This window comes from Portunus trituberculatus, chromosome 12 (assembly GCF_017591435.1).
Source record: "Portunus trituberculatus isolate SZX2019 chromosome 12, ASM1759143v1, whole genome shotgun sequence".
Lineage (NCBI taxonomy): Eukaryota > Metazoa > Arthropoda > Malacostraca > Decapoda > Portunidae > Portunus > Portunus trituberculatus.
In genome coordinates this window covers 6438039-6463038 of record NC_059266.1, presented here as the reverse complement: position 1 = coordinate 6463038, position 25000 = coordinate 6438039, and the positions used below count along the sequence as shown (strand labels likewise).

The 25000-nt window shown below is 44.0% G+C and overlaps 2 protein-coding genes across 2 annotated transcripts in view; both read right to left on the bottom strand.

The window, feature by feature from the left end:
* LOC123502748 (probable RNA-binding protein 46) overlaps positions 1–2233 on the bottom strand; it is a 19608-nt gene extending 17375 nt beyond the window's left edge. Inside the window, exon 1 of the mRNA XM_045251989.1 lies at positions 1455–2233. Coding sequence (XP_045107924.1) covers positions 1455–2141 — 687 coding nt within the window. The 5' untranslated portion in view covers positions 2142–2233. The remainder of the gene's footprint in view (positions 1–1454) is intronic.
* A 4705-nt stretch (positions 2234–6938) lies between these two features.
* Positions 6939–25000, bottom strand: part of LOC123502747 — a 28023-nt gene continuing 9961 nt past the window's right edge. The window contains exons 2-9 of the mRNA XM_045251988.1: positions 23540–25000; positions 18412–18567; positions 17678–17835; positions 16182–16350; positions 14017–14124; positions 9245–9346; positions 8433–8681; positions 6939–7931 (exon numbers count right to left, since the gene is read on the bottom strand). The exon at positions 23540–25000 is cut by the window's right edge and continues 111 nt beyond it. Of these exons, the coding sequence (XP_045107923.1) occupies positions 7731–7931; positions 8433–8681; positions 9245–9346; positions 14017–14124; positions 16182–16350; positions 17678–17835; positions 18412–18567; positions 23540–25000 (2604 nt within the window). The 3' untranslated portion in view covers positions 6939–7730. The remainder of the gene's footprint in view (positions 7932–8432; positions 8682–9244; positions 9347–14016; positions 14125–16181; positions 16351–17677; positions 17836–18411; positions 18568–23539) is intronic.

The window sequence follows — 25000 nt, the reverse complement described above, 5'->3', positions numbered from 1 at the left end:
GCGGTTTTTGAGTGTCCATACTAGTAAAGAAAAAAAATAACAAAAGAAAAATCATTGTAAACAGCCATGATGAGAGAGCAAAACGTCTATTTATACTGTTTTCGTAGTTTTAGAGAAAGATTAACGACAAAGAATCTTGGTAAACAATTTTGAGTGAGAGAGAAAACCGGTTTTAAGCCCTTCAGTACCAGGAAACGCCTTCATATTAATTCTCCTTATTATTTAGTGGTTTTATACAGCTTTGGAAACTTGTGTTGGGGTGAAAATAGTGAAGACTGTGGCCATTAATCTTCTGACCTCCATAGACTCTTCCTAATGACAATAAAATGGTCTAATCGTACACAAATCTCAAGGTAAATATGTGTCCCGGTACTGAAGAGGTTAATAGTTTCCACAGTACTAAAGACAAACAAAAGAAAACAAACAATCGTGGTAAACAGTCGTGGTGAGGGAGAAAAGCGTTTTAGAACACAGTGGCATTAAAAAAGAACAACAGTAGACACGAGAAAGGAGACACCGCCCCCTCTTCTCCCCCCAACCACCACCACGACTCCCACCAGCCCCCAGCAGCCACCACCCCCCGCAGGACTAAGAACGATCTCCTCAAGGCTGGCGCTCCCTAAGGCTTTCATCTCCTTAAGAGTGTCTTCACAAGAGTGTTTGTCATCTAGGTAAACTTCAAAAGGCGCCTCGTTGTTTGAAATTACTTGTTGTTATTGTTGTTGTTTAGAGTGTTTAAAGACGTACTAATTCTCTCTCTCTCTCTCTCTCTCTCTCTCTCTCTCTCTCTCTCTCTCTGGATTCGTCTTGTGGGTGTGAGGCGGCAAGCGATAGAAGGTGAGACAAGAGATAAGATGAGATAACACACTTTCCTCTCTCTCTCTCTCTCTCTCACTCTCTCACTCACTCACTCATTCACTCTTCACTTACTCATTTACCCCTTGCCTCACCACACTAATCCTCCTCCTTCTCCTCCTCCTCTATCACACAATACTTCAATCTAACAAACAACGGAAGGTCAAACAACAGAATGTCAAAAAAATGTCTTTCTCCTCAGCTTCCTCTTCCTCTTACAGTCCAGCAAGAGGAGAGAGAGAGAAAAGGATCAAACGGACTGAGAGAGAGAGAGAGAGAGAGAGAGAGAGAGAGAGAGAGAGAGAGAGAGAGAGAGAGAGAGAGGTGAGTGTGATACCTGCTATCGCGGCAGTAGGAAGTGAGATTAAGGGTGCGAGTATTTCCTTCTGAGGGAGGCGGTGGAGCTGTAGGGAGAGGGAGAGGGGAGAGAAGGGGCGCGGGTGAGAGAGATAGATGAGGAAGGAGAGGTGTGCGAGGCAGGCAGTGCGGGATGGATGGAAGGAAGGAGAGAGGCAGGGTGGCTGGCGTGGTGGAGGGCAGGTTGGCAGGGTGGCAGGGTGACGGGCGTGGCGTGGTGGTAAGGTGGATTGGTGACTCACCTTGGCCATGGTTTCATCGTCCACGCTGTGCTCTGGCTCGGCCCAGTCCACCTTCACCTCGGCGCCCCACAGCTGTAGGCGGCCCGAGAACAGCTTGCGGCGCGCCACGGCTGCCGCCTTGTGGTTGGTGTACTCGACGAAGGTGTAGCCGCGGTTCTTGGTCTTGTCCTGGACGCAGGAGTACAGGATGACCCTCACCACGCCTTCCGTCACGCGCTTCATCTCCTCCAGCACCTCCTGGCTGGTGCGTGTCTTGGGGATGCCGCCCACGAACAGCCGCTTGTTGTCCACGCTGCGGCTCACGCTCAGGGACCGCCCGGGGCGCACCTCCACCTCCTTCAGCGTGCGCAGTGCATTCTTGGCATCGGCCAGCGTGCAGTATTGCACGAAGCCAAAGCCGCGGTTGCCCGCCACCTGGTCCACCATGAGGCGCACGTCGTACAGGCGGCCAGCGCGCTCCATCACGGGCACCAGCTCGTCCTCGAACATGTCCCGCGGGATCCTGCCCACGAACACCTCGCAACCCTCTGGGGGCGGCGAGCCTTCCCAGCCCGGCGGGGGGCCGTAGCGGCGCTGGCCATTCTCCTGCACCAGCGGGTACTTGGTGCGGTCCAGCAGCTGCATGAGGCCCGGGGACAGGTCCTGTGGGGTGCCTGCTGCACTGGCCGTGTCGTGCCCGCTCGTCATGGTTCCACGCGACACAGTGCTGTGCCGCACCGCGCTAACGGTGCCCGCACCGCTATCTTATCGCCGCGACCCCCACGCCCTCCCCCCCTCCCTTCCCTCATCTCCGTCGCTCTTCCCACCCCCGCCCTGCCGCCCCGCACCCAGCACAGCACAGCTGGCGGGGCTTCTTGTTGGCAAAAACATGATGTCACCTGATAACAGCGCCCCGACCCGCCCCGCCCAACCCCGCTCCACACCGGCCAGAGGTGTGAGAGACAGCCGGACCCCAGGACTGAGGAGGGGCAAACCCCAACGCCCGCCAATGTCAGCACAGGTCAAGGTCATCCTACCCCCCCATCCCCCCGTGCCCCGCCCCGCCCCGCCGCGGACCAGCCATGCCCCGTCAGTGAAACACTCAGTGGAATGATAGAATCGTTTATGTGAATTTTGTACAGACACGAGACACGCCGCCTGGCCGTGCTGCCCCGCCCCGCGCCCGTCCCGCCCTCACCTGCCCCGCGCCCCGCACCCCACATGCACCACCCACCACTTCTCACGCCCACACCCATAGTGCCCCCACCCCACACACACATAGCCAATGCGTGGTTGGGAGGGGACGGAGGGTGTATCAATCGCTGGCAAACATCCGCCGCGAATTTTCATATTATAAACAGATAAACAGACAGAAGGGAGGCGTGGGGGATGGGTTGGTGGGTTTGTGGGTAAGTGTGGGGGGGGGAAGCGAAGGCGGCGGCGGCGCGGATTTCCAGTACACATTCGTACGCGAAGTAAAAAGTGTCGTACTCTATGATAATAATAATTGCAAAGTGAAGTGTGATGAAACCATTGAATAAGAGCGTTATTATTATTATTATTATTGTTATTATTTCTATTATTATGAGAGAGAGAGAGAGAGAGAGAGAGAGAGAGAGAGAGAGAGAAAGACTTTATTGAAAACTTAATAAAGCATGTTGTATTATGTCTCTCCCTTCTCCTCCTCCTCCTCCTCCTCCTCCTCCTCCTCCTCCTCCTCCTCCTCTCTCTCTCTCTCTCTCTCTCTCTCTCTCTCTCTCTCTCTCCTAGTGCGTGATCGTCAAAGATTCGTAGAAATATCACAGCATCGTCTATGAACACACACACACACACACACACACACACACACACACGATCATAAAATTAGACCTACTAACAATAACCAAATATTTCACAGCAAACTAACAAACAAACAAACAAACAAACACACATGATGAATACACAAACACAAACAACAATAAACAATGACAACAACAAGAGCCGCCCAGCAGTAACAGTCCCTACACACACACACACACACACACACGTTTTCCTTATGATCACAACCTTATACCGTTTTCTTTGTAGAGTATCGATGTGGGAGACTAACATTTTTACAGTAGTACGAAAAACAAACGAATAAGTAAGAGAATAACGAGAATGTAACAAGATAACACCTCAGAGTTCACTTAAGGATAGTTTAACGAGATTGCTTAAAGATTAGGTTAGGTTAGGTTAGGTTGAGTTGGGTTGGGTTGGGTTGGGTTATGATAGGTTAGGTTAGGTTGGGTTGAGTTGGGTTAGGTTAGGTTAGGTTAGGTTGAGGTTACGGTGGGTTGGGTTGGGATGGGTTAGGTTGGGTTAGGTTAGGTTAGGTTTAACAACAAAGGTAACAAGCGCCTTACAGTCGTTATCACCTGTTCACACCTGCGGTAATTAGTCACGTCACGGGCAGGTAGGTAATCTAGTCAGTGTCACGAGCCATTCACGACACACACGAGCACGAACGAGTGAATATAAGTAATTAAGTAAATAAACACGCTAATTTTACTCTCTCACTCACTCGCAAAATCACTCACTCACTCACTCACTCCACTAGTCGCCAAACAAGAGACTAGATAAATGAACAGGAATGTAACTGACTAGCAAAGTAATGGATGTATTAATTAGGCAAGTCAGTAACGAGCTAACTAGGCAATTAACAATCAGTGACGAGTAACACATGAACTTAAACAATTAGACTGACTGACTCGTGATTAGTGAATGAACTGACTAGCAAATCAACTGAGAATAATTGAGTAGCTAAGCATTTAACCAGACAATCAACCTCGTAAGTAGCAAGCTGACTAGTTGGTTGAAGTCGTAACAAGGTAATCAGTGAAGTAAGTCAAATGGGCCGCCGTGGTACAGTGGAACAGTGGAACAGTGGGCTCCGAGGGGTCTCCAAGCTCACGGGTTCGAATCCTGTCCACGGTCCGAGTGTAGGTTGGGCTTCCTCACTCGGGGCAACGGTTTCCTAGCGGGTGGGCTTTGAGATAGGAGGTACCCCAAAAAGTATCCTCTTTAGCCCAGAAATTCCCGTGAAAAGCCCACATGGTATAAATGAAAAAAGAAATAAAAAAAAAATAAGCAACTAGTGATCTCTATAAACTACTGAAGTATATAAATGAGTAACTAGCTGCCTAAATTGCCTGAGTCATTATTCACTCAACTAGGTGACTAACTCATGTCCGTCTACATCCTCAGTGTTGAAACTATTTACAGTTATCTACATTTCTCTACGATCTTTTTTTTTATCGTTTGCGCTGTAAAAATAACGAGAAACATGCGAATGACGTAGCACAGTGTATATTCGCTAGAAATACTCTAAATAAAAGGAAACTACGACCGGAAATTGTTTAGGAAAATGCCTCACACTAAGAAATGGGGGAAAAAGTATTGGGTGCTGCAAATAAATGAATATATAGATCAATAAATTTAAAGATCGAGCCCGATTTGAAACGACTGTCTCTGGAACCACGAAGCGAGCATGAACGACACACGAATCATTTTGAAAAGGGAAAAAATAAAATAAAAGTGCTGATTTGAAATTTTTGTGGAGAACTTCTTCCAAATGTTACGAGTTTCATTTAAATCGTTCACTACCCTCAAAAATATAAGTAAATAAATAGATAAACAAACAAATCAATATCTTAATATATAAATAATAAATCAAAATGGCGATTAGAAAAATTTGTTCGGGAGCTTTTTCAAATGTTACGAACTTCATTTGAATTTTATCACTACCTCAAAAAATAAAAGTGAATAAATATATAAATAAACAAATTTCTTGATAAATAAATAAATAAAAGTGGCGATTAGAAACTTTTGTTCCGAGCTTTTACAAATGTTACGAGTTTCATTAAATTTTTCACTGACCCCTCAAAAAATGAATAAATAAATAAATAAATCCTTTAATTCACAGATATAACAACTGACACTATTTTTAACCCCTTCAGTACTGGGACGCATATTTACCGTGAGTTTTGGGTACCATTAGACCATTTCACTGACATTATGAAGGGTCTATGGAGGTCAGAAGAGTGATGGCCACAGTCTTCACTATTTCAATCCCCCACATGAGTTTCTGTGTCAAATCGTCAAATAGTAACTACAGTGGATATGGAAACGCGTCATGGAACTGAAAAGATTAAGGTCACCATTCTTTTAAAATAATTTGTCTTTTAAAATACTTGGTGACGTAAAAAAAAAAAAAAAAAAAAAAAAGAAAAGATCAGCTTCCCATTTTCTCTCTCGTGTCTCTTCACCAACAAATTTTACACGGATAAAAAAAAAATAGAAAAATAGAAACTGTAAGAGTCAAAAAAGGATTAATATTTCGTGTTAGCAGACAAATAGAAGGTTCAAATCGGGTTCAATAACTTTTTAAACACCCTGCAGTGCGTTAAAGATGCGAGACAAAAAAACGACCAATATTCTGAAACACCGCTCTCTCACCATCACTACTTTCCAAAGGCTCTGCTTGGAGATACTCGTGTTTTTAAGGGTGTTTTATGATTCTGGTGATGGATTGCCAAGATTTCTAGTATATTGTAAGGAGGAACTGTCTAGAAAACCCTGCTAGACTTCTTTAGGGACTTGAAAAATTGTCCTAGTGAAAGAATAAAACGTTTTTCAGAGTGTTTTTATAATTCTGGTGATGGATTGATAAGATTTCTAATTTATCATAAGAAGAAACTGTCTTAAAATCTTGGCTAGTCATCTCTGGGGCCTTGGTAAACTGTCGTAGTGAAAGAATAAAACGTTTCTAAGGGTGTTTTTATGGTCCTGGTGAAAGATTGGCAAGATTTCTAGTTTATCATAAGGAGGAACTGTCTTAAAATCTTGGCTAGTCATCTCTGGGGCCTTGGTAAACTGTCGTGGTGAGAGAGCAAGGCGTTTCTTAATACAGGTGAACCACTGAAGTACGTGAGTGTTTTCGCTACATAAGTTATCTCGTGCTTGAAAGAAAACGGTCTCGCTCTACTGGAAAGGGAAACAGGGGTCACTACTGTGTTTTGTCCTTGAGCGGCGGAAATATAGAATAAAAATACTTAATAATAAAGCAAATAAATAAATGAAATAAGTAAATGAATAAATGAATGAACGGAAGGAAAACGAACAAAACAGTAAATAAAGAAACTCGTGAGATGGATAGAAAGAAAAGGAAGAAAAGCGTTAAAACAAGAACAGCTGAAACAATGACAATAAAAACAAACAAGAAAACAACAAATATGCAAAGAAAGTAACGAAAACAAACAAACGTAAGGGAAATAAATAAAACAAAATTACATTCAACTAAAGAAAAATGAGAAAAATAAAACAAAAAATAGAGAGAGAGAGAGAGAGAGAGAGAGAGAGAGAGAGAGAGAGAGAGAGAGAGAGAGAGAGAATGAATGAATGAATGAAAGCAATACAAAACACAAAAGTAATAAAATAAACAAGCTGAAGAGGCCACGATACAAATAATAATAATAATAATAATAATAATAATAATAATAATAAAAATAATAATAATAGTAGTAACAACAATAACAATACATATTCATACAATCACTATCACCATCATCGCCATCATCACCATCATCACCACAACACAACACAACACAAGGCACTTATATGAGGGTTGTAAAAAGGTGACATCGTTTGCAGAGCTATTAACGGTAGTAGTAATAGTAGTAATAGTAGTAGTAACGCCTGTAGTAATAATAGTACGCGATAATAAATATGCATGTGAAGACTAGAAGACTATCATTATTATTATTATTATTATTATTGTTATTATTATTATTATCAGTTATTATGCACGTTTTCTTCGTTTTTTTGTTGTCTTATTGTAGTTTTGAGTGTCACTTGTACTTTTGTGTTAGTCTTGCTCTTATCAGTTTGCTCCTCTCACTTACAAACAACTTCTAATAATTCCCTCCACTTATAAACGCTACAAGTGACTTTTGCTTCACTTACCAACGATAACAAGCAACTTCTGGCACTCACGAACGTTGTAAGTAAGTCATTCCCTTCACTTATCAACACCACAGACGCCCTTCCTTAAGTATCCACTCCTGCACTTACAAAAACCTTTAAGTAGCCAATCACAACACGTCAATCCTTCACAAATCACGTCACTTTTAACACCACCAATCACAACACACCACGTCAATCACCAGCCAATCACCAATCAGCTGCAAAACGCACCAATCACCTTCCTTTCCTTCAGTACGCCGTGACATCCCCGGCCGCGCCTTCGTCAGCCCATCACACACGCGTCTCAAGTTGCCCTCAGGTGATATCAGTGACAAGACAGCCTCTGGAGGGGTGCGAGGCGGGGGGCAGGGACGTGGGCGTGTGCTGGGTGGGCGTGGTGAGTGGGCGCGCCAGACAGGAAGACACCTCGTTGGTACCAGAGGAGGTGGACCAGGTGGAGGCAGCGGACAGGGCTCGCTTCCTCGGCCGCCTCACCTCGCCATCATCTTCCTCAAACTGAAGTGATGAGGGTGGTGGTGATGGTGATGGTGAAGGGTGTGGTAGTAGAAGTGTTAGTAGTTGTGGTAGTAGAGGATTGTCAGAGTGGTAGTGGTAGTTTGTTGTTGTTGTTGTTGTAGTAATATCAATAGCACTAACTAAAACAAAACTAATGAACAACGTAACACAACACAAATTCTCTCTCTCTCTCTCTCTCTCTCTCTCTCTCTCTCTCTCTCTCTCTCTCTCTCTCCCACCTCAGTCTCCCTTCCCTCTCTCACTCACCTGTCCCTCTCACTCCCACCTCAGTCTCCCTCCCATTCCCTCTCCCTCTCGCTCACTCTCTCATCTCTCCCATCTAAGTCTCCCTCCTCTCTCTCTCTCTCTCTCTCTCTCTCTCTCTCTCTCTCTCTCTCTCTCACCCACCTGCCCCTCTCCCTCTCATTCCCTCCCTTATTTCTCCCACCTCAGTCCCCTCTCCCTCCCCCTCTCACCCATACCCCTTTTCCTCCTCCTCACCTCCGTTTGGCTGCCCACGCCGACCACCCTTCCCTCCGACACGCTCTTCCTCCTTCGTATCTCCGCCAGCAGGTTAGTGAACTCTCCCTTCAAGTGCTGGACGCGGGTGCACAATGCCTCCTCCATGTGGGGAAGCCTGCCGCGCCCTCCCTTCGCCCCCGCACCGCTCCCTGGGCCGCTGTTCCTCCCCAGTAAAGCAGACCCCGCAGTGACGCCGCCCCCTTCCTCCTGCTCCTCCTCCTCAGCCTCCTGCAGGAAATATTGTGGGTGAAAATGATGGTTTTTGGGTGAGTGTTCTTGTTTAATATACTTTTTTGTGTTTTTTGGGTATGTTTTTGGTTTTAAGGTGTGAAATTCGTATCTAGTGTAATATTAAGTTTTTTGGGGGTATTTTGAAGGTTTTTAGGGTGTGAAAGTTCGTATTTAGGGTAATATTAGGGATTTTTTGGGTATGATTGGAGGTTCTAGGGTATTTCGAGTAATATTAGGGTAAGGTTTCATTAAAGTTCGTATTTAGGGTAATATTAGGGTTTATTGGGGTATATTTGAGAGTTTTAGGATGTGAACGTTCTAATTTGTAGTAATATTAACCCCTTCAGTACTGGGACACATATTCACCTCGAGTTTTGTGTACGATTAGACGATTTTATTGACATAAGGAAGGGTCTATGGAGGTCAGAAGATTAATAGCCAGATTCTTCACTATTTTAATCCCCCACATGAGTTTCTGAAGCTGTATAAATCACCAAATAGTGTGTGTGTGTGTGTGTGTGTGTGTGTGTGTGTGTGTGTGTGTGTGTGTGTGTGTGTACCTGTGGGCGTGGCGGGTGTGCGAGGGCGTTGCGTCTGGTTGCCTCCCATAGCTGAGTCACCTCCGTCAGTTCCGTCTGTACACGCCGTAGTTTTTCCTGAAGCTGTAGACAGAACGCGACAGGTGAGATAGACACACGTACACGCACGCACACACACACACACACACACACACACACACACACACACACACACACTTCCATAAAAAAGGAAAACTATTTCTGATAGACAAACATTCCTTAAATACACACACACACACACACACACACACACACACACACACACACACACACACACACACACACACACACTTCCATAAAAAAGAAAAACTATATTTCTGATAGACAAACATTCCTTAAATACACACACACACACACACACACACACACACACACACACACACACACACACACACTCACTTCCATAAAAAAAATAATTTCTGATAGACAAACCTTCTTTAAGCACACACACACACACACACACACACACACACACACACACGCAGAAATGCAAAAGGTGTGCAGATAAGCGTGTGAGTGAAGAGTTGTTAAAAGGAATATCCTCCGGTAAAGTAAGTAAGAGTGATTGATGCACGGCTGCTGTTATCACGCATGCGTCCTCCGCCAGGGAGTGATGCGTGCAAGCTGCTGCCTCTGCGCCGCTAACGTGAAGCTTAAAGGCTCGTATTCACAAACACTTCTGCACTTCACCTCCATTATTTCAAAAAGCTTTATCTCAATTACCACGAGTTTCTTTTTCTTTTCTTTCTTTTATTTATTTATCTATTTATTTATTTTTAACGTTCTTAGAGGCAGAATAACATGATTTTTTTTCATTATTAACTGGAGAAACACTCTTGAAAACCCCGCTAATCATCTCTATGGCTTTGGATACTAGTTATGGTGAGAGCATAGCGTTTTTTTAAAGAGATTTTTTTTTTATGGATCTTGAGATAGTGACAAAATTTCTACATTATAAACCGCAGAAACACTCTTGAAAACCCTTATAGTCATCTCTGTGGTCTTGTGAAATAGTCGTGGTGAGAGAAAAGCGTTTTTTTTAAGGTGTGTTTATGGGTCTTGAGGCAGAGTGGCAAGATTTCTACATTATTACCTTGGAAAAAAAAAAACAGTCTTGAAAACCCCGCTAGTCATTCCTGTGGCTTTGGAAAACAGTCATGGTGAAAGAGCAAAGCGTTTCTGAATTCAAACCTTGTTATTTACAGCACGAGTGAAGCTTTGGTGTTGGAATTAAGCTTGGAATGAGTAAAGGAATAATAATAACGTAGATTTAGGCATAATTATGTAACTTAGAGCGTAAAGGAAGTAGAGATGAATTAAAATGAGTGTTTTTTTTTTAATGGGAGAAGAAAAGAAGTTGATTTGAAATTGTGATTGACGTTTTTTTTTTTTTTTTTTTCTCTCCTTCGCTAATTTATTTATTTTTTTTATTATTTAAAAAACTTACTATTATCTTTGTTGTTTATATTGAGGTGATAAATTGTCCTGACCACCCGCTAGGAGTCATTGTTATTGTCATTATTTATTATTATTATTACTATTATTATTATTATTATTATTATTATTATCATCATCAAAAGAAACTAAAATATTGGCGCAGATTATCAAAGAGAGAGAGAGAGAGAGAGAGAGAGAGAGAGAGAGAGAGAGAGAGAGAGAGAGAGAACTATTGACCGACTTTGCCAGAACTAAAAAAAAAATCACGGAAGAACATAAAAGATAATAAGCAACACTACACTGGAAAAAGAAGAAGAAGAAGAAGAAGGAGAAGAAGAAGAAGAAGAAGAAGATATAACGAACCTTCTCAACAAAACACGCAGGGAATACAAGGCAACACTTAGAAACAAACACTGTCAACACTTCTATTCTCTCTCCGGTCCTGACGCGGGGCTTCAGGACACACAAATGGACGGGCGGAGGGGGAGGGGAGGAAGGGACGGGAGGGGAGAAATACAACGATAAAACATGATAATAAACACACACTGACAGAGAGAGAGAGAGAGAGAGAGAGAGAGAGAGAGAGAGAGAGAGAGAGAGAGAGAGTGTGTTAAGTGCTTTTCAAATGGCTAAGTATTGATGGCTCAGAAAGAGAAGGAGGAGGAGGAGGAGGAGGAGGAGGAGGAGGAGGAAGGAGGCAGTAATGGTGGCTGAGTGAAGGGGTTCAGAGGTGGTTCATTGGTTCATTGGTTCATTCGGACAACCAGTTCAGCTCACGAACCGTTAATAAAAATGAGACGCAGAGAAAAAAAGATGAAAGTTTCTGAAAAAAAAATTTACACTCGAGAACAAAATGGATGAAAGAAACAAGAACAAGAAACAAGAATAAGGAAGAACAACTAACTGGCAGGAATATTGAACACGAAACACTGAGAAATAAACGAATAAGAAAAATAGATATAAAATACAATAAATGAGGAATAAAGAGGAAGAAATATTGACTTGTAAAAAAAAAGATAGAGACGTACAGGAAAATAGATCAATAAGAAAACAAACGCTATAAAAAGAAAAAAAAAAGAAAAACATACAAAGAAGAGATAAAAAAAAAAAGGCAAAAATGAGAATAAAAACATTCCAAAACACAATAAAGGAAAGAAAAGAAGAAAAAGACAAAATAAATGAGGGAAACACACCAAAACGCACGAAAAGGAAAGAAAATAAGAAAAAAAGACAAAAACACGCTAAAGGAACAAAAAACAAAGAAACAGCAAAATACAACAAAAGGGAAGAAATGAAGACAAAAACTACAAAAACAACAAAAGAAGACAAAAAAAAAACGACAAAGAAAAGACAAGAAACTATAGCAAAAATAATGAAAAAAAAGAAAAAGAAAAGAAAAGCATGAAAAAAAGAAAATAACACACCAAGAAATTAAGAAAAGAAGACAAAAGTAAAAAAAAAAAAACTGAAAAAAACAAGACAAAAAATGACATAAAACACCAAAAAGTGAAGGAAAATGAGAAAAACAGTGTTGGGTGAAGGAGAGACAGACTACAAGCAGGGACGACAGACACACACTCGATGCAACACGTGCTGGCAAAAAGTCATTGGCAAAAACCGTCTCAAAAGTTGTTGTTGTTGTTGTTTTGGTTGTGGAAAGAGAAAAACGTTCCCAAAATAAACTTCTAAAATAAAAACGTTCTTCCCCAAATGAACGCCATACAAAAAATGAGCATCACAAAATATTTTAAGTTTGAAAAGGTGCAGAATTAGAAAACAACACCAAGAAATTGCAAAATAAACAAAGGCATCAAAGAAAATGGTAAACACAAGAGAGGAGAAGAAAAGAAAACGGGAAGAGGAAGAAGGAGAGAAACAACAAGAAGAAGACAACTACACGAGACTAACACTAAAATACTAGACAAAAAAATGCAAATAGATAAAAATTACAACACCAACCAACCAGATCGACAAAAACACCACCATCATCACCACCACCACCACTACCACCATCACCACCACCACCACCACCACTACCTCCTCCACCACCACCAGGCGCCTCTTCCTGCTTGGCCAATGGGAGTCTTGCATTTCGGGGAGTGGGCGTGGCATTTACTTTGTGGGCGGGGCTCCGAGGCTCCACCCACTCCTTTCCAGCCCCCACGCCTCCTGTGCGGGGGTCTTGGGGGGGACGTGGGCGTGGGGGGAGGGGAAAATGGAAAAAAATGGAAAAAATACATCTAATCTGGGAGGAAATGTTACGTTACTTATCCTTGTGTGGTAAAAATTGATACGTTACATTGGAGTTAAAAAAGTTCATGAAAATTGTGAGAAATAGCACATGGAAAACTGTATTGCATCAACTATGGGAAAAATACCCGGGAAAATATGCAAGAAATACCAAACATTGTACAAACTGCCTCGCATCAATAATGGAAAATGTCTATATGAAAAAAAAAAAAAAAAAAAAATGAAATTCCTATACATACAAAAATAAAAGGTATTGTATAAACATCTACATAAAATTAACATACAAACATTAAAACTGAATATTATCTAAAAATCACATGAATTACACATCAAATCTTGTATTGACGATAGAAGAAGTTAAAGGCACAAACTCATTTACTTTCAGTTTAATTTAAGTTGCAATACCTGATGAATATTCACACCACTTTGAGTTAGCACAATGTTTAATTAAAAACTCGAAAAGTAAACAAATATTTGAGAGAAACGATGAACGTAAAACCTGAAAAAAAATTGTGTTTACGTTTTATATTTAATGAATTTGTAAGCCTGGGGATCCTGTCCAGGTTTAGTGGGCTCTCTCTCTCTCTCTCTCTCTCTCTCTCTCTCTCTCTCTCTCTCTCTCTCTCTCTCTCTGTGTCGAAGAAACATATATTCATACAATTCTTTTATTTTACCTCTTTGCAAGAATAAAGAAAAAATAAAGGAAAGGCAAAATAGAAAAGGACAAGAAAAAGGAAAAAGAAATACAAACGAAACACTGAAAACGAGACAGTCACACCAACACGAAACACGAAACGTTATAACGAAACAAATACGTATGAATGAAAAAAAAAAATGATGAGAAAATAAAAAAAACGTAAAAAAAATATGAACACAAAAAAATGAAAACACAAGATGAGATAAAAAAAATATAAATGTACTGTGAATAGGAACAAACGCACACGCACACACGCACACACATTGGTGGCAGCGGTGGGATAAGCTCAAACACAAACGCGCGCGCGCACACACACACACACACACACACACACACACACACACACACACACACACACACACACACACACCTCAGACAGGGAGTGACCCCGTCCCAGTTCCCCCGGGGTAAACACCATCCCGCGCCGCTGCTCCCCTGGGATGCGTCTGTTGGCTAGCAGCTCACACATCTGTATACACTGCAACAACAACAACAACAACGCAGCACAGTCACGTGGGGAACACAACAATGACGGTGGTGCTGCTAACACTCCACTTCGCTCCACTTCGCTCCACTCCATCTCAGAAATGTTTAGTATTTTTAATCATGTCATTGTTTATTTAGTGAAAGGTCTTACATGAGACAAATTTTGGCAATTAACGGATGAGGAAACAGTGATGGTGACGCTATTAATCCCTTCAGTACTGAGATACATCTTCACCTTGAGATTTGCCTACGACTAAACTATTTTATTGACATTAGGAAGGGTCTATGGAGGTCAGAAGATTATAAACCAGAGATTTCCTATTTCAATACGGCACATTAGCATCTGAAGCTGTGTCAAATCACCAGATAATGACCAGAATGAATATGGAAACGCGTCATGGTACTGAAGGAGTTAATCATATCATTGTTTATTTACTGAAAGTTTATACAAGAGACAAATTACAGTTACCGGATGAGGAAACGGTGATGGTGACGCTATCAAATCTAAGTTAGTTTCGGAGTTAGAACATAAATAAATAAGGGAAGCTGTAAGAAGCCTCCAGGACTACACAATGCAAGCCTTTTATAGAACAAGCCTGTCTGAATCCACCTGCCATCCACATCCATCACTGCAATGTCTTTTAATGGAGTGGAGTGGAGGGAGGGAGTGGAGCAACACCCGCCACGCTCGCCACCACAGCTACAGACAGAGGAGTAAGACACAGAAAGATATTACTACGTACTTACTAATATCTTCATGAATAACACCACTAACAGCAACAATACATAGAAAGTACAAAATACATAAAATAAATAAATAAATAAGAGAAACGAGTCAAATTATATAAAGAAAGGTCAATAACTGCAATGATTGGGTAATAATAAGTAGTATCTAATCGTCTCTTTGTTCCCTCCATTTATCATTTATATATACTCAGACCTGCTCGGAAACTGGCATCTAAGTGGGCCTTTGTTTTTTTGTTTAATCGTTTTGTTGTTGTTGTTGTTGTTGTTGTTGTTGTTGTTGTTGTTGTTGTTGTTGTTGTTGTTGTTGTTGTTGCCCTTGGCCACATTTCTCCTCTTACATTATACGAAAAAAAAGTGGATATAGAAAGGTTAAAAACTGTAATGTCTGTCTAACAACATCAGGACTAGAAAATAAAAAGTTGCATTATCATCTTTTTTGCTTCCTTACTTACATATTCACTAGTGGAGAGTCACCCAGCACTACTCACTCACTCACTCACTCACTCACTCATTCACTCACTTACTCTCTCACTCACACACACTCACTCTAATCGACAAAACACGTCACCAAAACGGTATGGCGGCAAATAAGCAAAATAATCATGTAATTGCTTCTTATCTCCCCCTCACGACCACCTCCACCACCTCCACCACCCTCGCCACCCTCGCCACCTCCAGCTAGAATGCCATCACGTGGGGAGGTGCAGAGTCATGCCTTCCTGTCTTCAAGGGCGTGTTAATCAATGCATTTTTCCACGCCACTCGCCTGTATCTTCCCTGGTGCTTCCCTGCTTCGTGGTGGTGAGGTGTGGGGAAGACTGCTTGCCGTTTACCTCATAGTTCCTCCTGTTACTCTTCTTGTTCTACTGCTACTGCTGCTGCTACTACTACTACTGCTACTACTTCTGCTACTGCTTTTAATTCCTATTCTTTCTACTGTTTTTCCTCCTCCTACACCTTATTCTGCTGCTGCTGCTGTTACTACTACTATTACTATTACTGTCTACTACTACTACTACTACTACTACTTCCTACACTTACTACTACAACAATAACAAGAACTACTACTACTACTACTACTACTACTACTACTACTACTACTACTACTATTACTACTACTACTACTACACTTACTCCGCCTCCTCCTCCTCTTCCTCCTCCTCCTCCTCCTCCTCCTTTTCCTTCCCAGTCCCCTATTTGCATTCTTTTACATCACTTTACATCCCTCCTACCTCTCCTCCTCCTCCTCCTCCTCCTCCTCCTCCTCCTCCTCCTTCTCCTCCTTCAGCAGCAAACACGTACCTGATTTTGGAACTCCTGCAACAGAAGTCTAGCCACAGCGGGGGCGGCGGGCATGGAGGAGCGAGCGGCCACTGACACGTGTACCTGGTCGGCGTAGGTGAGCACTGTGACGCTGAGGGGGGTGGGGTCACGTGGGGGGGAGATGTTGTAAATGTGCTTCACTGTGTACCTGTAATTAATTGGGACACAGGTAAGGAAGGCGCTGGTAAGATAATGGAAAGATAAAAGATGTGATTTCTATACTATTAGGTGTAAAAAAAAAAAAAAGTGCAAACAGGTGTAAATAAAGGGTTTATATAAGTATACCTGTAATTAAGGAACACAGGTAAGGGAGACAGGTAAGATAAAGGGAAGATACAGGTGTAATTTCTACCCTGCTATTAATGGTTACAGGTGTTAATGGAAAAGATAAGTATGAGTACCTGTAATTAAGATGAGACAGGTAAGGGAGCCACAGGTAATGGGGGCACAGGTAAAAGGAAGGTAAAGACTTAATTTCCATCCTTTGATCAATGGATACAGGTGTTAATGGATAGGGTTTACACAAGTACCTGTAATTAATGGGAGACAGGTAAGGGGAGTACAGGTAAAGGCAAAGGAAGGTAAAGTTGTAATCTCTACCTTGTTATTAATGGATACAGGTGAGCTAAGGGAAGGGGTTAGTGCCTTATCTCCCACCTGTAATTAAGGGGGACGCAGGTGAGGGGAAGGTAAGGTACAGGTGGGGAAATAAGATAAAGCTGTGGTGTATTTATAGTAAGTTGAGGTGAGGTGAGGTGAGGTGAGGTGAGGTGAGGAGGTGAGGAGAGTGTCAAGGTATGTTATGGAAAGTGAAGGCCAAACACGCTATTAACCTTCTTTGCTCTCAATTCTCAATTTTGTGTTTTTTCAGATGATTTTAAGCGTGAAATGTCTTTTGTTGAACCCTAAACACTATAATAATAATAATAATAATAATAATAATAATAATAATAATAATAATAATAATAATAATAATAATGATAATGATAATAATAAAATAACATGAAAACTTACTGAGAAATGAAAAAAATACTCACACACACACACACACACACACACACACACACACACACACACACACACACACACACATAGATGAATAAAAAAAACACAAAAAAAGAATAGATCGAACGAGATAAACAAGATAAAAAGAGATCAATAAAAAAAAACATAAAACACATTCTAAAAAACAAGCATGAGTAAACACACACACACACACACACACACACACACACACACACACACACTAATTCACAACGCAACTGTTCGGGGACTGGCATGTAAGTGGGCCTTTATATTAAGTTTGTCGTCATTGTTATTATTGTTGTTGTTGTTGTTGTTGTTGTTGTTGTTGTTGGTGTTATTGTTGCCTGAAGCCAAAATCCCCTCCAACATATAAGAGCGAGAGAGAGAGAGAGAGAGAGAGAGAGAGAGAGAGAGAGAGAGAGAGAGAGAGAGAGAGACAAAGGACCTACCCGCCGAGGAGAAGCGGTGACGTGGGGCCTGGCAGTGACGAATATTGTACGGAGCAGCGGCGGTACAGGTGACGAAGGAGGGAGCGAGTGAGGGGCGCCGGCAGTAACTTGTAAGCCCACCACACCAGCCCGTACGCCACCACCGCCTCCGCTGACGCCTGACGAAGGAGACAGAGAGAGTGAGAGAGAGAGAGAGAGAGAGAGAGAGAGAGAGAGAGAGAGAGAGAGAGAGAGAGACAAGAAGAGGAAGAGAAAACCGTGACTACTGACGAAGGGGAGAGAAAGAGAAGAGGGAGGGTGAAGTGGTGAGAAGGTGGAAGAAAAGGGGAAGAGGTAAGAGGGAAAAGAGGAGGAGGAGGAGGAGGAGGAGGAGGAGGAGGAGGAGGAATGACGACCCGGTGGAAGAAAAGAGGAAGAGGTGAGAGGAAGAAGAAGAGGGAAATGAAAAGAGGAGAAGGAGAAGGAGGATAAGAAGAGAAGAAGGAGGAGGAGGAGGGAGAGTATGAAAGGAAAAGAGGAGGAGGAAGAGGAGGAGGCGGAGGAGGAGGAGGAGGAGGAGGAGGAGGAGGAGGAGGAGGAGGAGGAGGAGGAGGAGGAGGAGGCGAGGATGTTGATGGCTAGAAGAAAAGGAAGGGGTATGAAAGGGTTACATAAAGAGAGAGAGAGAGAGAGAGAGAGAGAGAGAGAGAGAGAGAGAGAGAGAGAACACCCACCCTCACCTAGCCTTCACCCACCTTCATGTCATCAACCCGCGCCCTGACCTCCCACAAGCGGGGTATGGCGGCGTCCCAGGAGAGAGGGAGGGACAGGGGCACAAGGGCGGCTTTGGTACCCAGGCGGGGGACGGAGAAGGGCGGTGGGCTGCTCCTTAAGTCCACGGCCACGCTTGCCTGAAGGAGACGCAGAAGGAGTAGGTGAAGGAGGCGGATAGAATGGAATAGAGGGAAGGAACACGAAGGAGATTATAGGAAGAGTAAATAGGAGTGTTTATAATTGAAGGAGGAGGAGGAGGAGGAGGAGGAGGAGGAAGAGGAGGAGGAGGAGGAAGAAGAAGAGGAGTTATTATGAAGAGGATATGGAGGAGGTGCTTTAAGGAAGAAAAAAGATGTGAAGGAGTTATGATGGGAGGAGGAGGAGGAGGAGGAGGAGGAGGAGGAGGAGGAGCAAGAGGAAGAGTTTGTCTGTTTTTTTTTATATTCTTTTCTTTCCTTACTAATTTTTATCAATGTTTTTTTCTGCGATTTTGTTACTACTACTACTACTACTACTACTACTACTACTACTACTACTACTACTACTACTACTATATAACCGTAACTTTTCTCCTTTCTTCTTATCCAAAAACTTTACTATGATAACAACAATCTCTGAAGTTACGAAACCTCTCTCTCTCTCTCTCTCTCTCTCTCTCTCTCTCTCTCTCTATCTAAATTATTCTACGTATTTGAAAGGGTCAGTTATATTGGAAGAGGAGGGGAAGAGGAGGGGAAGAGGAGGGGAAGAGGAGGGAAGAAGGGGAGAAGGGGAAGAAGAGGGGAAGAGGAAGGGAAGAGGAGAGGAAGAGGGGAAAGAAAGAGAAAGGAAGGGAAGAGGACACTTAAAGTAAGAAGGAGATGAAATTAAAGAGAGAGAGAGAGAGAGAGAGAGAGAGAGAGAGAGAGAGAGAGAGAGAGAGAAAAACGAGAACTCCCACCAAAGAAAACGGACACTTCAAAGAAAACGTAAATTATTAACGAGAACAAACAAATTTGAGGGGAAACTAAATAAAAATTGAAAGGGGAAAGGTTTTGAGGGACGAGGCGTCTTAAAAGGGAGGAAGGGGAAAGGAGGGGAAAAATAGCATTACTTTAAAAGGGGGTGTGAGGGGAAGGAAGGAAAAAGGAGGGAAAATGAGGGAAAATGAGGGCAGAGGAGGGGACGAGGGAAAACGAGGGAAAGGAAGGGAGAAGGATGGAAAAGGAGGGAAATGAAGGGATATGAAGGGAAAAGAATGGGAATTGATGGGGAGAAGGATTGGAAAGGAGGTAAAAGGAGGGGAAACGAGGGAAAGGAGGGAAGAGGGGAAGGAAGGGAAAGGAGGGGATATGAGAGGAAAATGAGGGGAAATGGAGGGAAATGGAAGGAAAAAGAAGGTAATTGACGAGAAAAGAGGGGAAAGGACAGGAAAAGGAGGGGAAAGGAGAGGAAAGGAGGAAAAAAGAGGGGAAAGAGGGGAAAATGGAGGGGAGAAAAGAAGGGGGGAATTAAGAGGAATAGAAAGGAAAATGAGGGGAAAAGAGGGAGAAAAGATGGCAAGAAGAAAGGTGGAGAACAGAGAAAAGGGGAAAATAAGAGGAAAGGAGGAAAAGGAAAATGAGGGAAAAGGAAGGGAAAGGGAGAAAAGAGGGAAAGGACGGGACAGGTGGAGAACAGAGGGGAAAAGAGGGAAAAGAAGGGGAAAGGAGGGAAAAAGAAGGGAAAAGTGAGGGGAAAGGAGGGAAAAAGAGGGAGAAAAGAGGGGAAAGGACGGGAAAAGTGGAGAACAGAGGGAAAAAGAGGGAAAAGAAGGGAAAAGAGGGAAAAAGAGAGGGGGAAAGTGAGGGGAAATGAGGGGAAAAATAACGTTACTCTGAAGGGGGGTTCAGGTAACGAGGGCGCCAGGCAGGTGAGGGCCACGCTACCTGTGGGCTAATTAATTTGAATTTTGCCTCGTTAACCTGAACATATTACCTGGAGAGAGAGAGAGAGAGAGAGAGAGAGAGAGAGAGAGAGATAGAAATAAATAAGGAAACAAGGAAAAAAATGAAAGGAAGAGAAAAACAAAAGGCATAAAAAGGAAAATGGAATATAAAGAAGAAAAGAAAAGAAAAGAAAAGAAAAAAGAAAATATGTAGGAAATAAAACGAAAGAAATAAGAAAAAGAAAATAAAAGGAAAATGGGAAATAAAGAAATGAAATATGAAGATAAGGAGGAAAAAATGAAAGAAATTGATGGAAAGAGAGGAAATAGAAAATGTTTGGAGAAATAAAACGAAAAAAAAGAAAAGAAAAAGAAAAGAAAAGAAAAATTGAATAATGAGATGAAATTAATAAGTAAAAAAAAAATTGACGAAACAAGAAACAAAAACATGAATAATTAAGAAAAAAAAAAAAAAATAAGAAAAAAAAAGAAAATATGAAAAATTGAGAAAAAGACGAAAAAAAAGTTAAAAAAAAAATCAAGAATAGAAAAAAAAATAGAAAAAAAAATGTCAGAATGAAAAAATAAAAGAATTAATTGATGAATTTTGACTAATATGGATTTCCTCTTGACCTCTCTCTCTCTCTCTCTCTCTCTCTCTCTCTCTCTCTCTGGCGCTCCTCTTGACAATGAAAGGCGAGACTGGAGAGAGAGAGAGAGAGAGAGAGAGAGAGAGAGAGAGAGAGAGAGAGAGAGAGAGAGAGAGAGAGAGAGAGAGAGAGAGAGAATGCAAACAGAAAGAAAACAGAAAGAGAGAGAGAGAGAGAGAGAGAGAGAGAGAGAGAGAGAGAGAGAGAGAGAGAGAGAGAGAGAGAGAGAGAGAGAGAGAGAGAGAGAGAACAAGAACACAAACATGACAAGAAGAAAGAGAACAAGAGAGAGATTAAAATGAAACAAAACAAAATAAAGATAAGAAAGAAAATCACGAAAAAAGAAAGAAGGAAAGAAGAAGGAAGAGAAGAGAAGAGAAGAGAAAGAATAATAAAGCAAGGAGGAGGAGGAGGAGGAGGAGGAGGAGGAGGAGGAAGAGGAGGAGGAGGAAGGACAAAACTGGACACAAGAATGAAGGGAAGAAGAGAAGAACAAAGAAAAGAACAAGAACAGGAAAAGAACTGAGAGAGAGAGAGAGAGAGAGAGAGAGAGAGAGAGAGAGAGAGAGAGAGAGAGAGAGAGAGAGAGAGACAGACAGACAGACAGACAGACAGACAGACACAGAGAACACTACATAACACCCCAAAAAAGACAAAAAAAAAAATCAAAATATAAAAAAAAAAAAAAAAGAAAATGGGAAGATGAAAAAGAAAACGAGACAAAAAAAAGTCATTAGTGGGGAAGGAAGGAGGAGACAAGAGGAGGAGGAGGAGGAGGAGGAGGAGGAGGAGGAGGAGGAGGAGGAGGAGGAGAGTAGAGAAGAGTAGCCACCGTCACCGCCACTATTCGTTAAAGAGGAGGTACTGGAGAGAGAGAGAGAGAGAGAGAGAGAGAGAGAGAGAGAGAGAGAGAGAGAGAGAGAGAGAGAGAGAGAGAGAGAGAGAAAAAAAAAGGAAAAGAGAAATGAAGAGTAAAGGAAGAGGAAAAGAGAAAGGAAGAAAGACAAAAGAAGACAAGAGAAGAGAGAAGAAAGAAGAGAAAATAAGAAAAGAAAGAAAAGAAATGGAAAAGGAATATGAAAGGAAGAAGAATAAGCAAACAAAGGAGGAAAAAGAGGAAAAAGAGGGAAAGAGAACATAAGAGGAGGGAAAAAAAGAAGAAACAAGGAAAAGAAAGAAAATGAGAGAGAATAAGAAGATAAACGTATAGAAACATGGAAGAAGAGGAAGAAAAGAGGAAGAAATGGAAAACAAATAAAGAGAGTAAGAAGGAAAATAAGGGAGAAGAAAACAAGGAAAAGAAAGAAAAAAACTAAAGAGAGAAGAAGAAAACAAACGAATAGAAACATGAAAGAAGAAGAAAAAGGAAAGAAAAAGGAAAGAAAAAGTAAAAATGAAAACAAATCAAGATAAACAAAGAAAAGGAAAAAAAACACAAGTATGAACAATAAATAAGGAATAAAGGAGGAGAATAAAGGAGGAGAGAGATAAAGAAGAGGAATAAAGGGAGAGATAAGACAAAGAGGGAGAGAAAATAGAAAGGGTGTAAGAATAGAGAGAGAGAGAGAGAGAGAGAGAGAGAGAGAGAGAGAGAGAGAGAGAGAGAGAGAGAGAGAATTAGATGGGAGAGGTAGGATGAGGTAACAGGTGTAACGAGAGAGAGAGAGAGAGAGAGAGAGAGAGAGAGAGAGAGAGAGAGAGAGAGAGAGAGAGAGAGAGAGAGAGAGAGAGAGAGGCGATATTCGTGAGGGCTAAAAATAGAAGTTGTCCTTTACACACACACACACACACACACACACACACACACACACACACACACACACACACACAATCAATACACCTGACAGAACAATCACACACCTGTAATCCAACACTACTTTCATCTCCACAAAGACAAAACAAAGACAAACAAACGGACACACAAACAAAACACCTCTCTCTCTCTCTCTCGATAAAAAAAAAAAAGAAATATGGTAGAAGAAAATGTGCCCAGAGAATTCTGTGTGTGTGTGTGTGTGTGTGTGTGTGTGTGTGTGTGTGTGTGTGTGTGTATGTGTGTGTGTGTGTGTGTGTGTGTGTGTGTGTGTGTGTGTGTGTGTGTGTGTGTGTGTGTGTGTGTGTGTGTGTGTGTGTGTGTGTGTGTGTGTGTGTGTGTGTGTGTGTGTGTGTGTGTGTGTGTGTGTGTGTGTGTGTGTGTGTGTGTGTGTGTGTGTGTGTGTGTGTGTGTGTGTGTGTGTGTGTGTGTGTGTGTGTGTGTGTGTGTGTGTGTGTGTGTGTGTGTGTGTGTATGTGTTGTGTGTGTGAGATATTGGTTTGGTCAGCGTGTTGTAGTTCGCCTTGTAATCGAGAGTGGTTTTCTGTTTCCCGTTATACTCTCTCTCTCTCTCTCTCTCTCTCTCTCTCTCTCTCTCTCTTTAAGGAAAAGTAACCTTCCATTCTGGTTTACACAGCAGAGTTGTGAAGTGCTTGAGGCAGCGCTGTGTGTGTGTGTGTGTGTGTGTGTGTGTGTGTGTGAGAGAGAGAGAGAGAGAGAGATCAATAGGGCGGGCTCACCCTGAGGTCCCTGGGGTGGCGCACGCCGCGCCGCTGCAGGGTGAGGCGCAGTGCCCCCGCCACGGCCGCCAACAGCACGTCGTTGAGACAGGTGCGGGTCACCTGCTTCACCCGCACCACGCCCCCCACCGTCACGCCCGCCCCCCACACCACTACCTGTCCCTCCCCAGCACCCTCCCCTTCCCCCCACACGGTGTAGGCGCCGCCACCTTCGTTCGCCTCACGGGCCGACACCTCCTCGCGCCCGCCGCAGCAGCAGCAGCATGCGGGGGCGGCACGGCGGGGGGGAGGAGGGCACGCCGAGCCGCGGAGCAGGGTGAGTGGGTTGAGCTGAGGGCGCCAGGCCAGCAGCCAGGTGAGGGCGGTGAGGGGGCCCACCAGCAGGCCGCGCGCCAAGTTCATACCGTAGGTGGTGCCGCCGAAGTGTGGCTTCTGCGGGATGTGCATGATCTGGTTGTCTGAGAGGGACTGGCACAGCACGCGCACCAGCGACATGCCGTCAGACAGACAGTGGTGCAGGCGGCACACCAGCACCGTGTCGCGGCTCCGCCCGTAGTCGTGCAGCACGATCACCTCCCACAGCGGGCGTGCGGTTGGCAGCGGCTGGGAGAGCAGCGCGCCCACGTAGCGATGCAGCGCCTCCTCGCTGGCCACGGCGGGTCCCTCGAACACGTGGTTGTGCAGGCTGAAGGTGGCGTCGTGCACCCAGGCGGGCCCCGCTGCCAACCACGTCACCGTCTGTGTGAAGCGTGGGTACAGCAGGGCACCCGCGCCCGTGCGAGCTTCCACCACGCGCGCCGCCAGCAGCTGCTTCACCCGCTTGAGGTTCATGGCGGCGTCGATGACGAGCACGCTGTGCATGACGGCGCGCGGGTCCGCCTCCTGCAGCAGGAACTGTGCGTCGTGTGGCGACAGGTAGTCCCCATGGCACGCCGCTAGACAGGACGGGGCGCGGGGCAGGCGGCAGGCAGCGGCCAGGCCCTTGGCCAGCAGCGCGAGGGGCAGCACCAGCAGCAGCAGCAGCGCCAGGGGCACGCTGAGCAGGCAGGTGGCCAGCACGCCCGCTACGCCACTCACCGCGCCCGCCACCACGCTCTCCTGCAGCGGGTGACGCACGCGGCCCAGCGGCGCCGACCGCAGGTGCTCTGCTGCGCCCTGTCCCGCCTCACCACGCCGCCGCTTCCGCTTCCACGCCTCCGCCAGGCGCCGCTCAGCCTCGCGCTCACGTCGCGCCTCCACCGTGATGTATGTCTCGTGCAGTTTGGTGCGCCGCGCTCCTGTGTCCCCCGCCGAGCCCGCCGCACCAGAGCAGCACGTGCGCGCCTCCCCTGCCACAGGCATGGGCGTGGTGGCCGCGTGGGTGGCGGGGGGCGCCGCCCCGTCCTCATAGTGGAAGGGTGGGTGGAGGGGGGAGAGGCGCGAGGAGGGGTCCAGCGGGGACAGCAGGGGCGGCGAGGCAGG